The sequence below is a fragment of the Oxyura jamaicensis genome, chromosome 2 (genome assembly GCF_011077185.1).
Source record: "Oxyura jamaicensis isolate SHBP4307 breed ruddy duck chromosome 2, BPBGC_Ojam_1.0, whole genome shotgun sequence".
NCBI lineage: Eukaryota > Metazoa > Chordata > Aves > Anseriformes > Anatidae > Oxyura > Oxyura jamaicensis.
In genome coordinates, this window is record NC_048894.1 from 19,093,814 (window position 1) to 19,109,563 (window position 15,750).

Below are 15,750 nucleotides of genomic sequence, written 5' to 3' on the forward strand. Positions count from 1 at the left end.
TGGAATGGAAATGTTATCTTTTTTCTTTTTCTTTTTGCCTATGGGAAGTACAAACTGCATGCATTGCTAAACTCTGCATGAACTGGATAATGAGTTTCCTTCACTTGCCCTCAGTCACCAAGGCATAGTAGGCTTTCCATGACCTCACACTAATCTTGCTGCTGCCCCAAGTGATTCTGAATTACAGCCATCTCACAGATGTAGGGACAGCACTGGCAGTAACATGGAAGAGATAAATCAGGGTACTCAAGCTAATTTAGTGAGTGCTTTGAATTGTAACAGGGGGGTGGTTTCCAAAAATAAAAATAAAAATAAAAATAAATAAATAAATAGTTCTGTTCCCCTCCTTCCCTTAAAAAAATACAAATAAATTAACCAAAGTGGTTTTAAATTTGTCTACCCAAAACCTTAATTTTCTTTCCATACTATACCAGTATCTTGACATCAAGGTTTCTCTTTTTATTTTTATTTTGTTATTAATTGTATAGGCAGTGACCAGATGTATATATATATATAGTTTTCCCAACTATATTTCCTTTGAAATTCTAATTCTCCTAAATCTAATAAAATAATATTGCAACTTAAGTGTGGTTGTGGTATCAATGCACTTCACTCTCAGCTGTCTCTTCCTTTTTCCAGTCATTAGAAACTGTATACAAAATTACTTTTTTATTACTATTATTGATTTAGGTTAGGAATAAAAAATGGAATATACGAAAGAACTGAAGAAAAATGGCAAGAACAGAGAAAGAGAGACCGTGAGATCTGTAATTGTTGCTACATTTTTTGTTTGTTTTTAGTAACCATAAAGACCAAAACCTTTATTGTGTTGTCCTGTATCAGTGGTTTGATATTTCTCACACTACAAATTTCCAAATGGCTGTGTTTGGAGATACAAACTGAACTTCTGTAATGAAATATTTAGTATGTATTTCACAAGTGTTTAGTATTATTGACAAATCCTAGTCAATTATCACTACAGCTTTCAAATTGTCTCCTTTTTGAAGAGAGATCTTTAATAAAATATCACTCAACATTTTAAACCCATACCAAAGTTATAAGTGTATATCTAATAAAGCACTAGGAGGTAAGATGATATTTTAAAGTCAAACTTATTTAAAGTCAAATTTATGTATACAATGCACATGGATCTCTCAGGAGTTCAAACATGCGTGCTGTCTCTGACTTCCATTCATTTATTGCTATACTAGGAATAACAGCAGATAGCTGATACAGAAAGATTTCTCTTTCCCTGTGCAACAGTTAAAAAAAAAAAAAAAATGATTACTTAAGAAAACAATGATGCCTTACATTCTGCTCAGACAATGAACACACGAGCTGTGGAAGAATGTCTCCCTTCACGACTGCTTCTGCCAGGTCATCGTTATAATTGGCAAGTCTCCCGAGAGCCAAAGCAGCAGTCTGTTGAATAGTTGGGACCACATCCAGCAAAAGAGGTCTCAGCAAAGACATTACACCTGAGTTACAACAGGAAGAGAAAAGCCCATTTGGTAAGCAGATTTTTTTTCTAAACATTTATTCTAAACTTTAACTAAACTTTACTCATAAAAACCTATTATATTACTCTGCCAGGTAATAAGAACTTGTAGGAAATTCAGGTGTTCCACTGAAATGAAGTTGGCACTTGGATTGCTATGCATCAGCAGTGCTATGTTTCTGCCCGTTTTTCATAGGCACAAAACTCCTCTGAAATATAAAAAGATTTACATGCAGAAATAAGGTATATTCAAACATAAAATACATGTTAAAATATACACAAGAAAATATGGTATATTCGTATATATATAAAATACAAGCATTAATGAAGTCTGCACAGGAAAACCCACCTGGAGGTGAGCTACCACTGGTATGTCACTCGTTCAGCCTGCCAGCAGAACCCCCACCCTGACTTACACCAAATTACATTCCATCTATAACAGTTATGACTGAGCTGGGAACCAATAGCCATAATATAGTAGACTCCTGATAGAAGAGTTAAAAGGTTGTTGGTTTGGTGTTTGTTTTTGTTTTTTAAATCACATTACTATTTATGATGTGTTTTTACTGCAAACCACAGTGTATCAGCTAAATAGGAAGGAATCTGAAAGTCCATTCTCTAAGGGCATATTCCAGTATCTACACATGCTGCTGAAATTATAGGTGAGGTAAGCAGCAATGTGTTAGCAGTCATAGCCCAAGAAAGTGCTTACATGAATAAACATTTCACTAAAAATAGGAAATGGCAGCAGTAAACTTTCCATTCTTGCAATAGGAGGGAGGAGGTCACAGTGCAGGTCCTCCAGGAGTCAGTGTGGGGACGTGTGCCTTTCAGTGCTCCTCTACTATGTGGGAGAGGGCATGAACAGTGAGGTGAGACTGTACACTGGTAATCCAATGTTATTCAAGGTAGTATCAATGAGGGAAACTATGAAACTAGGGACTGAATGACTGGACAATAAAATGCTAAGTTAAATCAAACTCTTATGGGAAAACCAACCCCAAAGTCCCATACAAAGCAACAGAGCCCAAACAGATCGCTACCACTCAGGAGAAAGATGTCGCTGCTAGAACAGGCAGATCCATGGGGAGATCGGCTCACTGCCCAGTAGCAGGAAGAAAAATATACATATAAGTACATACATAAGTATATAGGGTATTCATTATTATATAGAAATGAAGAGATGCCAAAACAGAGCCCATCACTATGCTATTGCATAAATTTATTCTGCATTTAATATCCTTCCCTAGAGTAGAACTGGAAGAGGTTCAATAAAAAGTGACTAGGATGACCAAAGATGAGCACTCCGTACATGGAAGCTACTCCTACAGTTAAACCAAGACTCTTCAGTATGGATATAAGCAAGATACATGTGGTTACATAAAGATTATCATTTGTAAGGTCTGTAAAGGGAACATTACTGGTATTGCAGTTCTCTGAAAGCAGGGTCCCTCTAACACCCAGCTGCATGAATTAATATGTCTGAGTTTCACAACCCAACCAGAAAGCAATTGCTCTCTGGGGCTCCAAAAGTGCTATACCAGGACACCAACACCAGTGCCACAGTTAGAAATCTCCGTATCAGCTGCCTCAGTTCTTTGCTCCTTCCACTACATTTGTTTGCATCAGATAAAGATTTAGCTGGCTGAGCGTGGAAAAAAAGCAAGATTTCCCTTCTTGATTGCCAAACACAGGTCTTTTGGTGAAACAGTCCCACAACAGTAGGATCACTGCCTAATGGCAGATGGCACTAAGATGACACATCAAGACGAGGAAAAGCTGAGGTCCTTAGAGCAAGAAATAGTCTAAAGGGATGGCAGTTATTTAATAAGCTATGCCCAGAGCATACTTCTGTATAGAAGGGCACCCTAAAAAAAAAAAGACCAAAAAAGAGGTACTTGAGCAGCAGGGTAATTCTCACAGGGAACATTCATGTTAAGTTATAACCAAATTACTCCCAGCAAGAAAACCTAAGAATCAACTGCTGGCTCTAAAAAAAGAGGTAAGGAGGGCAGGAGAGACAAATAACCATGGAGGCCATGCTAACCCTTTATGAATTTGTTCTGGGAAGGTCAGCACCACAACCAGAAGCTGCCCAGCCATGGTGGGTGCAGCCTCCAGGATGTTCGCAAGACAAAACACCACAGGTCTAATGCGGACACACAAGAAAAGGGAAATGAAATTGTGATGTCTTCATAATACTACAGGAACACCAAAAATAGCCCTGCTGTAATTAATTGAACATGTACACATAGAGACTATGGAAACGGGTCTGTGGTATCACTGGTGCCTGCTCACATTCCTGTCAAAGCCAAGAGGCCTCCTGGGCAGCAGCAGACAAAGGTAACTCCTCCGGTGTGATTTCATTCAGCACTTTGCAGGAAGCGCTATTTAAGAATGTGGTCATTGTGCTGGTATCTTCTCACAATCTCTTCCAAATGGCAGGTAAGGTCTCAATAGAAAGTTATACTTCAAATTAAAATGGACTAAGAACCTCGTAGGACAAATTAAATGTGGAAATAATAATAATAATAATAAAAAAAAGCATGCAAATTAGTGCCAACACCATATATCATATACAGGGAGGTAATCTCCTAAAAGTCCCCTGCATCCTGTACAGGAAAGCATTTTCTTGTCCTTCCCTCTAACATGAGCTTCATGGTCAAACACCTGCTGAAATTCCTACGGGACTTCATGCTGTTCCAGCTCTTTGCACTGTTCCTGCTTTGCTGAAATGCCCCCAGTTCAGACACTTGTACTGAGATTTGCATTTGTAGTACATTTGAGCCCTTAAGGTGAGATGATACGAAAACAAGATTTGCTTTTTGATATCAGTAAGGCTTGATTTAAAAAAATAGACTGTTAGAAGTGGTTGGGAAAGAAAGGACACCTCAGCATGTAGTGAGTGTTCTGCCCCTAAAAAAGCCAAGGTAGCACACCAAGGCAGTCTCAAAATTCAGTGAAATTTAAACAGACCGGCATGAATGTACAGCAGGGGAACCCATGAGCTAGCTCCAGATGACGTGACGTGTTTCTAGCCTGCACGGCATACCTAGACACTGCAAAATGTAAAACCACACGCAGGAAAGTTCACACGTACGTGAGCTTTGAGTTGTCCCAAATAGGAGATTTCTATGATTTGTATTTTCAAGATGAGCCGATTCAGGCTTCACTTTTAGAACATGCTAAAAAGCTTTGAGCCTGAAAATGCTTCCAAGCAGCGTCACCTCACCATGACCAGCACCGATCATGTCATTGTGGTACAAAGCACGTCAAGCTTGGTGATGACATTTAAGATGACAAACTATTTTAGCTGATGCAACTGAAGGTGACGGAAGAGATGAAGAGTGAAATGGGAGTTACTGCTGGAAGAAAAGACAAAATGCTAAAGTAAGGCTGATAGAGCAGTGAACAGATGAAAAAGATTTAGAAAGGAATAGAAACTGTACTGATTCCCAAGGAGAATGTATTTTCCCCAAAGTGATGTCTGAATGAAAGAAAAGACAGTGAACAAATAATCATCATGACAGGAGCTTTGGTGGAACAGGAGAAAGAAAAATCAATTCTTGTTGCTGTACAAGCCATATGTTGACATCAAATTAACTGAGAATTGAGAGAATCATATAGACCTAGATTATGACTGTGCATTGAACATAATTAAAAGCTTCTACCTCCACTTCTCACATTCTCTGCAACCAATTCCTTCCCCTGCATCATGATGATATCCATCTTCTCAATCTCTGACTCCTCAGCAAGACCAACTGCTTGAGCAGTTTTCATTTTATTCATGATTTTCATTTATTTCATTTTCATCTTCACATCCTCAGTAAACATAGTATTTCTCCCAACAGCTCTTAGAAGAACAGTTAATTCCAAAAGATGGGGTCTCCATTTAAACACCTACAGAAAGCAAAGATGACCTTTCATTCTATAACTTTTGAAGACAGCGCTGGAAAGAACCAACATGCATGACAGAAGGAAGCTTTCCTGCCCTGGGCCCAACCAGCTGCTCTCACCTGAGACAGCCACTGCATTTGGTGAGCTCCTCTATTCAGCCTCTTCCTTTCTTTTGACTGCCCGGTCTAGAGGAAAGCCTAACCTTCTTCTCCAAAAAGTCTGAGCCATCATTCCTGTCAGCATTTTCAGGTAAAATAGGTAAGAAACAGCTAATAGGTAAGAAACATCCAACAGCTTCCTCTGATGTAGGGCCATACAGAGCAGGGATAGCAGCATATTGCTGACCAAAATTTTAGGAGAACTCTTTGGTCATCTTCTAAACGAGCCTCTTGTGACAGAAGTAGGAAATTCATTAAGTCTAATTCAAAGGCAGCAACACAAAGTAAACTACAAAATAGGGCATTTAGACCATTAGACTAGATTTGTTTTGGAAGAGTTCCCACGAGCAACTCAGAAACAGGGTAACAAAGAATTCCTGCCAAATATTCTCTCTTGCATCACACAACCTTGACTGACCTCAGGCAAGGACCGATTCCCCTTTCTATCCTCAGTTTCCCACTCAGAATTGTTTCAAAGAATGACACACTTAGCAGCTGAATCACCCTTAGCACACTTCTCAAGTGGAGCTGTTGTGCCCAGGCCTGATGCACTTTCTTTTAGCAAGCAAGCGCTGGCTGCTGCCTCTCTGGGGAAGAGGAAAAAAATAAAGGAAAAAAAAAAAAAAAGAGCATGCTCAAGGCAGTGGCAGATCCCAAGTTTTTTCATTCCAAGGTTCCGTAGCCAAACAGTCAGCACTCTGAAATAGCAGACTTCATTTGGTTATTTTGTTTTTGGGGTGGAGGGGAAAATACCTGAAGGTCAGGCAGAATCCACCTACTCTCTTACCCTACTTCCTGCAAAGCCTGCATGGAACTTGAAGTTAGGGACTTCAGAAACATCAAACAAGTCAGAGTAACATCACTCTAGGTTTCAAATTCTCTCCATTTTTGCACCTGAAGATGGCTGCCTCTACCCCATTCTCCTTCCTTAAAACAGTATTTCCATTTTTAAATGCAAGTGTGAAAAAACATAATTCTACATTGCTATTGTCTCCTGACATACTCTTACCTTTGGATCAAACATAATGTTGTCCTCTTATGTCAGCATGCCAGCTGTTACACTACAAACAGTCTCTGAGCTAACACTAATGCTCCAACACTCATTGTACCACCTTGATTTTTCAGGACTCCTGATGCCCATCCAATTCAGACGATTTGACAAGGAAATGAAATGCAAGCTTATTTCTGTCGCATCCCAACACCCTATTTTCAACAGTCCCTTCCTAGAAATAGTGAGGTTTAAGTCAGGGACTCAGAAAAAAAAAAAAAAAAAAGCTTCCCAGAAAGGTGAGAATGAGCTTTCACACTCAGCTTGGCACGGTCCCTTCCATGGCCCATGCATGACACATGTCTCAAGCACCGACTCCTGAAGCACAACTCACCCTGAGAAAGGACCCATCTTTGCACAACACAACTGCAGTCCTTCAGATAGCAAAGGGAACATGAATACAGTTCAGTAACAGAGACTCTGAGTAACCAAGTAATTTGTCAAGCAGTTGCCAGATGGTGTGGAACATGACACAGGTTGGGTGCAGCAGCAGGGCTGGAGAACTCTGAAGAAACAAGCAGCAGTAAGTCCTTCCTCCTTAAAAGCTAATTTGGCTGTTCCAGCATTGATGGACCAGAACTAATCCTGTTTCAAGAGGGCTGAAAATACTGCTCAAAGACCTAGTAAGTGGTCACCACACTGATCTTCACAGCCACACCAAAACCAAGGCAGTCACAAGGAGCTGCTGCTTCTTAATTGCCATCCGTGAAAAAGCTGCCGACAAATTCTCTCTCTGAATTTCCTACTTGCAAGTTTCTTCTGAACAGGCCAGGAGCAGAGGAGCGGGGGAATCCCGCGGCAGTTGAGCTTTTAGTTGACTGACTTACAGCAAAAGGCAGTCCTCCAGCCTCAGATATGTTTACTTTCTCCTCCTTTGTCATCTCTCTGGTACTTTCCCTCACCAGGCACAACTGCACCGCCAGGCTTTGGGGAACGCCACTCTCCTCACTTGACCCCGTTACAACTCCAAAGTTAGCCATCTGCCTTCCTTCCCACGCTGCATGCCTCTATTTCCCCATCCACTTCTCTCACTAAAGCTCAAGAAAGCTTTTACCCCAAAAGAACGACAACAAGGAGGATAAGTGCATCCTTCACAACAGAGGGTGCTTAAACCCAAACATTGGAACTGGCTACGTGGGGGCAGTGGAGCCTACCCCTGCATATCCACTTGTGAGATCCAGACAGGGCAGGAACACAGCTGCTTTAAGGGAGCAGCCCTTCCGTGCACAGCTAGCTTGGCAGCCATCCTCCTATACATGCCATCCTCCCGGCAGGCTTTTTACAAGGCACTGCCCTATCAGAGCGGATACTTTCATATTCTTGAAAAACCCAGCGATCAAATACATACACTAGAAGTTGAAAAAAGTACAGGCAAAAAGACTCTATGTAATTGGATGAGGGAAATATATTTGAACAGCATTTTTGTAAAAATAAAGACTCCTAAAACAACTCCAAGGCTTGGGGAACACAGTATTTAAAACCTGTGACCAGCAGAGGAACTATGGGGCTGGGCAAGAACTAACCTGCATGGCATTGCCCTTCAGCTGCAAAGGGATGAGACCACGAAGAAGGAGGAAGCCTGCCATGCCACAACGGTTTGAGATGATGTCCTCCTTCACACTGACATTTTGAAACTTGGCTGTTGAGCTCTGAAGACTGGCCAGCAAGTAGGTAAGGCCAAGGAACAGAAAACTGGAAGAAATCTGCTCAAGGTGTTAAAACAAAACCCTGGCAGAAATTAGAAGCGCTCCCAGGCGTGCAGGATGCCAGCACACGCAGTCCCAGGGCAACAATGCACAGGCTGCTAGACAACACAGCTTCTAGTTTCTTTGTCCATAACCCAGACTTGGTTTTCTCTATTCCTTCCACAGCTGTTATGCTGAGGAGTGTGATCAGCCCCAAGAAAGGCTGACCATGAACTATCTTTAAAATCAAACTCAAAGTGGCTGAACTAAAACTGCTTCTTAATCCCAATCACATCCTTAAACATAAACTTTAAAAGCAATGACCCCATCACCACAAGCTGTAACACAAAAATGAATAAATAAATATTTAATTCATACTATGGGAGAATACAAAAATGAATATCCAGAAGTCATGCAAGTCATTTCAATGCATTTATTAATACTGAATTGTAAATGCTTAAAAAAAAAAAAAAAAGTATCTATTTCTAAGGGGTGATTTACAGAGTGCTGCACTTCCCAAGACAGATGAAGGAAGCAACATACTGGAACCAGCTCAGATTTTCTCCTAAGTTTTCTATGAAACCTAAAGCTGCCTGACTCCTGGTGCAAGAAAGAGGGCTCAAGCTCACCTGCCGCTGTAAGTAAAAACAGTTGGTTTCTAGTAGAGGATACAGGGCTTGATGATGCATTACAGTACCAAACATCATGAGCTGTAGCTGCCAGAGGGATAGATTTGCTTCTAAAGAGTATGTTAAAAGCTGTTACTGTCATAGCAGCTTCTCCCATCAGTCAGGTGTCCTCCAGAAATGAGATTTGATAAATGAAGTATTTGTCATTGTTCCGAGCTTACATTTACCAAACAGAAGAGGTTCAGGAGTTTTGGATTTTTTTTCTCATGTATCCATTAATTAAGGATTCAAAAGAAAAATCTTGCAGTCATTATTCACAGCAGTATTTAATCATAAGGAACAACCTTAACAAAACCATAGCAGCACAAAACGAGAGCTGTTTGCAAACAAACAGGAACGAGTCCTGAAAAAGGAATTTCTCTGATCATTCCTTGCATTTCCCCGTCACAAGAAAGCTGCTGAGCTCCCAGGAACAAAACCTACTGGACATTCTTGTACACGCAGAGCCAGTGCTTTGGAAATGTGCCAGGGAGCCCAGAGCCAGCTTGCGGTTCCCTGGTTACAGCCACCTCTGGGGTTTGAGTGCACAGGCAGCTCCAGAGCTTGGTTAGACAGAGCAGCCTCTGAAGAGAGAGGCACTGGAAAGAGGTGGTTTTCCACTTGGCTCCCTCCCCACTGGCATCCCCCGCAGATTATACAGAGGACACACCACAGGAATGGTGCTGTAATATTTCTCAACAGCCAAACCAGTAGAAGAAACTTTCACCCCAACCCTGGCCACTTGCTCTCGCTGATGCTGCAGTCTCCTGCTGCCACCTCCTCATCTGCAACAACAGCACTGTGCCTGCTTTAATGCCACAAAAGCAGGGCTTGCAGTTTAGTGACAAATAGTTGTTTAAACACGCTTCCATCTTGCACAATGTTAGCTTCATGTCCAGAGACATCTCCGAGCACAATGAGATGATCTCAAACTACTACTGATTTTTTATAATTCTAAGTCTTTACCAAAATTACTTGTCAAATGGAACCAAATGCTTTATTCCTTGAGCACTGATGTTTCACAGTCGCCAGCCTGACCTTTGGATACCCAGGAATATAAACCAAAGCCAGTAACACAAGAATACACCAATACATTTTGAGGGTTTAATTGGTTCAAATTCACGTCGCTGAAATCTTGCCTTCTGCTTCAGCAGGGAAAACACTGAACCCCAACGGCCTTTGAGATCCAACAGGAGAACCCCACCAAGCGCTCCCGACTCCTGAAGCTAATGGAAAATGACAGCAGGCAAAGACTTTCTGCATCTTCTTAAAACAGCCATCTCCCTAAGGAATAATTAACTTTCTTTGCCAGAATATGAAATCAGCCCCCGAGTTCTGTTATGTATGGATTTATACGGAGATGCACGTGTAGACAGACATCTTTCCTTCTCAAACCATTGCTACAGAGCTTGCTGGACCAAGACCACAAAATGCATGCCAGTTATCCTGCTAGACATAGCAATGCCTCTAAATATTCATGTTAGTCATTTTTAAAGCACTTAATTGCACTTCATTTAGAGGGAGGTTTTGAAACCTTCTAGCACATCCCAAAAAGGTCAAAACTAACAGTCACCATTTTAATTGTATCATCATAAATAAGTTTAAAAGCTTAGGTTGGGGGAACAAGGTAAAATATTTGTGGGCCTCAGCCACTCAAATAAATGGTAATAGGAAATACTATATTTGCAGACTTTCCCCTCTTTTCTACCATCTGAAAATCTATTCAAAAGCCATAGAAAAGCAGCTCAGCACCAGAACGCTGCTTGCCATCCTTCTTGGCTCACAAAAGCACATTTCCACATCATGACCCCAAAGCCTGATCCTTGTAATGTGAACTCTCAGACCAACACTGGCTCCGCACGGAACAGTTTCAGGCCTCAAAACGATTATTTCCTCTACACAAGTAACAAATCAGTTCTAAAGAAAAGCTACCTACCAGACTACATCAGACAATTATTTTAAGATCAAGAAATACAATGTAAGTAAAATTAGCTTGACAATTTGATTGCTTTCTTAAAATAGAAGTTTTCTGCAGTTCTTAGAACACTGAACTGTAAGAACTGTGCCAGAAAGGGATCTCTGTCAGCAAACAGACAAAACCCAGAACTGTATATGGCCACAGAGGGATCTCTTCTTACAAATAGGACACAATCTGTTCCTACAGCCAAAATGTCACTTTGGTAAATGCAGATAATTTGTATAAATTAAAGCAGTGGCATTATCCCACTGAAAGATTAAAACAAAACCAAGAAGCACCGCAAGGCAATACAAAAGGCCTGGCGTCGGTGTGTCACTCGCATAATCCAAGCAAATGTTTTCTTAACAAGGAAGCAAGAGATTGATTTTCAGCAGAACTATTTTAACAGAGAGCTGCAATCACAACAACAGAAACCTGAAAGTATTTATGTGACTGCTTTTCTTTTTTTGTTTGTTTGCATCTCAGCCTAGACTGAGAGCTTTACAAGCTCTGGGAAACAGGCACTGAAAACAAAATCGGGACGAAGCAAAACATAATCAATTCGCGAATACCATATGGTAAAGCGACTACAGGTTTACAGCACTCTGTCCTGCTGCCTTGCAGGTAATTAACCTCGGAGCACTTCTTTGTCCTCGGTTAAGCTCAGGAACATGGGGCAGGCGTTGCGGGGCTGCCCGACGCCAGCAGCACGGCACAGCCGCTCCCAGCGCTCCTCCCTCAGCATTCCCGGTTCGGTTCGCTCGGTGAGGCAGAAGCGAGTCCCTCCCGAGCCGAGCAGACCCGCCGGCAAGGAGCACCGAGGAGCTGTTGAACAACTTCCAGAGGCGGCACACAAATAGCTGCTCCCGAGGCACGCCGTCCTCCGCGAGCCGGCGCTGGCTTCACCGGCAACGCGGCGCACCAAACACCGCGGAAACTCCTCCGAGGACCGTGCCGGGAGCCTTCCCTTGGAATAAAGGGAACTTGCTGGGAACAGCCCGAGCTCCGAGCCGGAGAAGCGGGGCTGCGGGCAGCGGGCATGCCTGGGGCTCCGGCAGGGCGCTCGGGGACGGATCCCGGGGGTCAGGCCCACACTGCCCGCCAGGGGCAGCCCCTCACAGCCCCCACGGCCCCTCACAGCCCCCACGGCCCCTCACGTACCTGCGCTCCTCAGGGTCTCCGCGTTCTGCGGCCTGGCGGACAACTCGGCCACCGCCTGCACGAACTGCGTCCGGGCGCGCTGGTACTGCTCGAACACTGCGGGGGGCAGCGCCGGGTGAGCGGCTGGGACCCGGCCCCGTGCCCCCGTCGCCCCCCGGTCCCGTCCCGGTCCCCCCCTCGGTGCCCCGTCCCGGCCGTACCTTGCAGCACCTGCCGCTGGCTCATGGCGGAGGCCCCGCAGCCGCGCAGGGCCGCGCTGTGTACCCGTCTCCATGGCAACCCGGCGGAAGCCGCGCGGCTGGGGGAGGGGGGCGTGGCCTCACCGCCCGCCCGTGACGTCAGCGAGCCCGCCCCGCCCCGCTCCGATCCTGGCGGGGGGGGGCTGCGAGAGGAGGGAGGGGGGCACGGCGAGGGGGATAGGGTCTGGGATGGGGGGGGGGTGGGATGGAGATGGGGATGGGGATAGGGATAGGATGGGAATGGGATTAGGATGGGGATGGGGACAGGGATAGGATGGGGATGGGACGGGGACAAGGTTAGTATGGGGTCAGATGGGATGGGTTGGGATGGGCAACGGCAGCCCCCGTGGGACTCCATCTCCCACCCGCCGGCCCCGGACGCCCCCCCGGGGGACAAGAAAATAATAAAGGGCTAAGAGGAAGCACCGCCGCGCTGCGGAGCTCCCCGCCGCCCCTCCACGCTCCTCGCGGGGTCCTTCCATCCCCATATCTTTTTTATTCCCCCCCCCCCCCGCCGCTGCGATTCCCCGGGGAATCCCCGCTGCCGCTCCGGCCCACGCGTGATTCAGGGCCTGCGTGGGGCCGCGCAGCCCCCGCACCCCCCCCGTGGGCTGCCCGGTGGGCTGTGCGGGGGGGCTGCGGGACGGGAAGGGCTGGACCCACAACGACGAGCCTGCGGGACGCTGGGGACACGCGTGGGCACCGCCCGACCCCACCGGGCACAGGCGCAGCTTGTGGGAATACCCACCACGGCAGCATTTTTATTTTTATTCTCTTTTTTTGTTTTTTTTTTTTGGCTCAAAGGCGGCTCATTCCGCCACAGCGCCCAGCCACAGGCTTCCACTCCCCGCACGTCGGTGCCGGTTCGCCACCGAGTATCAACCCGGCGGCCAGAGCACGGACACATCTCCGGGCACGTTTAACCCTGGAGCTCCTCCGAGCAACTGATGCGCACGGCGAGGCGGAAAAATGAGATGCCGGCTCTGGGGAGGAGGATGGGGGCAGGCTCCGCACCCGCTCCGCTCTCTTTTGCGGGCGATCCCAGGGCTCTGGGTGCTGGGAAGCCAAGTTCCCGGTGAGCCCCGCTCCCCAGCCGGCTGCTCCGAGGGGAGACGAGAAGCAGGGCTCGGGGGAAAATGTCCCTTTTTGTACCCACCCCCTGCCTCTCAGCGTCCTCCTGATTTCACGGGCTGGAATTTTGTTGTGCAGAGCTGCGAATCGACCGAAGCTGACGCCTCGCCCTGTGCGGACGCGTTACTTGATAGGCAGGGAAAGTTTGGGCTCAAAGTTGAAAGGGAGTCGCTACTTCAGCCGCATTTTAAAACTTTGCAGAAGTCTCAGAAATAGGTCCGCTTTGCGTAAATAATCCCCATTTTTACTCAGCTGGAAAAAAAAAAAAAAAAAAAAAAAAGTGAAGGAGGTTGTCCAGCGAAATGAGCCACGTGTCTCCAGGAGGATTTAATGCGAAAAAAATCGCTCCGTGAGCAAACAAACAGAACAGGCGACGCGGTGCTCCTCGCAAATAAATGGGACAAATTAAATCAGATCGGGGAGAAGGTCGTTTGTCACAGAAAATATTTTGGGAAATTATCACCATGTGTACTTGAGAGGGAAACAGCTGTTAAACACATTTCTCTGTACTCATTTATGTTCTTAAGTTAAATAAAAAAATAAAATAAAATAAATAAACAAACGGTGATGAATTGCTTCCAGAGGTTTTTTTCTTTTTTTTTTCTTTTTTTTTTTTTCCTTTTAAGCAGACGTGTCGATTTCAGATAAATTGATTTATCTGCCTAATTAAGTCCGATGCTCGGGTAAGCGGAGCAAGCACACGCACCCAGAGCACCTCCAGAACTCGCTGCGACATTTCGTTGCTTGATACCGGGAGGCTGCCCGCGTGGTTAATAATAATAAGGAGGGATAAACACCATGCAAATGCGGTCTACGGAAATGTCACCGCTTCTCGCAAAAGAAAAAAAGTACCGAGGACGGAAAATCATTGATGGAAATGACGTAGTGGGGAGAGCGCACTGCACGCTGCTGGGGTGCTCAGCAGCAGCAAAGCCGTGTCCTTCGGCGGGTCGTGTTCCTCCACACGTCGGCTTAAAAAACAAACAGGAGGGCGGGGGACCGGGAAAAATTGTCCAAATAAACGCGTGCTGGCTCGTTGCTGGGAACACTTTAATCCCAACCTTTGGTTCGCTGGAAAATGCGGCCAATATTTCCAAATGCGGGAAAATATCATTTTCCCAAAGCCGGGGAAGGGGAGAACAATTCACGGGGGTTTGGGGGGGGTTAGGGGTGCCGGGGGTGCCCCCAGGGGCTTGCCGAGCCGTGAAGCAACAAGTGTCTGGGTCCCACTCGTGGGAGCTGCCGGCCCCCACGCGAGTCTGCCCGGGCGCTGCGGGGCACGTCGGGGGCTGGAGCCGCGCCCGCCGACCCCCGACGGCCTCTTTATTTCCCGAAAAGCGGGACTTCACCACTTTTCCACCTCGAGGGCGTGAAGGGAGAGGTTTGACACGGAGGGGCGAGGGGTCCCCGAGCTTCCTCTGGCTCACCCCGCATCCCCGCGGCTGCGGGAAGCCCCCCGTCCGCCCTGCCCCGACGGGGCGTCCGCCGGCCGTCGCTCGGTAAATGCCGGGCGAACCGTTTGGGCGTGTTGCTGCTGCTGCTGGAGGCTCTCAGCACGGAGCCGCGGGGTGGCAAAAATGAGGGTTTCAGCCCCCGCTTGCCCGCCCGGGTGTGCTCGGTGGGAAAGCAGCGCGCCCGCCCTTCGGGTTTCCCCCGGGGCTCCGAGGTCGGAGCTCTGGGCTTTCGGAAAGCGAGGGGGCGAGGGGTTACATGTGGAAAGGTTCGCGACGTGGAGGGGAGGTAGGACGCTCAAGTGCTCCACGAAGGCGTGCTGAGCTCGAGGTGTCGTCCAAAGCACCTACGGAATACAGGGGTAGACCTAATGTGAGCTATAAAGGTAAATATATTCGAATCGCTGGGCTGGATGGCTTCATTTGCCGGTTCAGGGTTGGCTTTGGCACCGCTTGGCTTTAGCGTGGCCGCAGGGTCCCCTCCCTGCTCCCTGCACGATGCCTTCGGGTCCTGCAGTGCTGCGGGGACCCCGCTCCGGGCTTTGGGCAGCGGCGTTCATTTGCGGGACCTTCCTACCGAGCTAACTAGTTCTGGGGGGGGGGCGAGGCAGAGACGTCGGGGCGCTGCAGTCCCGCTAGAGAAGGGAATTCTCCTTTTTATTCATCGAAGAGGACGACGCTGGCGCTGGAGCAGGCATTTGTCCCGGCGCGGGTTTGGCTGGTGGGGATCAGCGCGTCGCCACCGCGCTGGGCGAAGGCAGGAGAAAAATCGTAAAGGGAGAAAGAAACTGGGAAAGGACAAAAATATTTCGGGTTGGCTTGCAGGATGGGACCAGGAAATATCAGCAGGTTGGGGC

The 15,750-nt window shown here is 46.5% G+C and overlaps 1 protein-coding gene across 4 annotated transcripts in view; it reads right to left on the bottom strand.

Annotated features, from left to right (window-relative positions):
* SPAG6 (sperm associated antigen 6) overlaps positions 1-12,393 on the bottom strand; it is a 38,744-nt gene extending 26,351 nt beyond the window's left edge. For 3 of the 4 annotated variants that reach the window (XR_004748224.1, XM_035317648.1, XM_035317650.1), the window contains exons 1-3: positions 12,273-12,393; positions 12,073-12,168; positions 1,312-1,478 (exon numbers count right to left, since the gene is read on the bottom strand). Coding sequence is in view for 3 of the 4 variants with exons in the window: in XM_035317648.1 (XP_035173539.1) it covers positions 1,312-1,478; positions 12,073-12,168; positions 12,273-12,297 (288 nt within the window). In the remaining variant the exon portion in view is untranslated. Of the gene's footprint in view, positions 1-1,311; positions 1,479-5,971; positions 6,099-12,072; positions 12,169-12,272 lie in introns of those variants that run through there. The other variant, XM_035317651.1, reaches the window with a different exon arrangement.
* Positions 12,394-15,750: the final 3,357 nt, after the last annotated feature.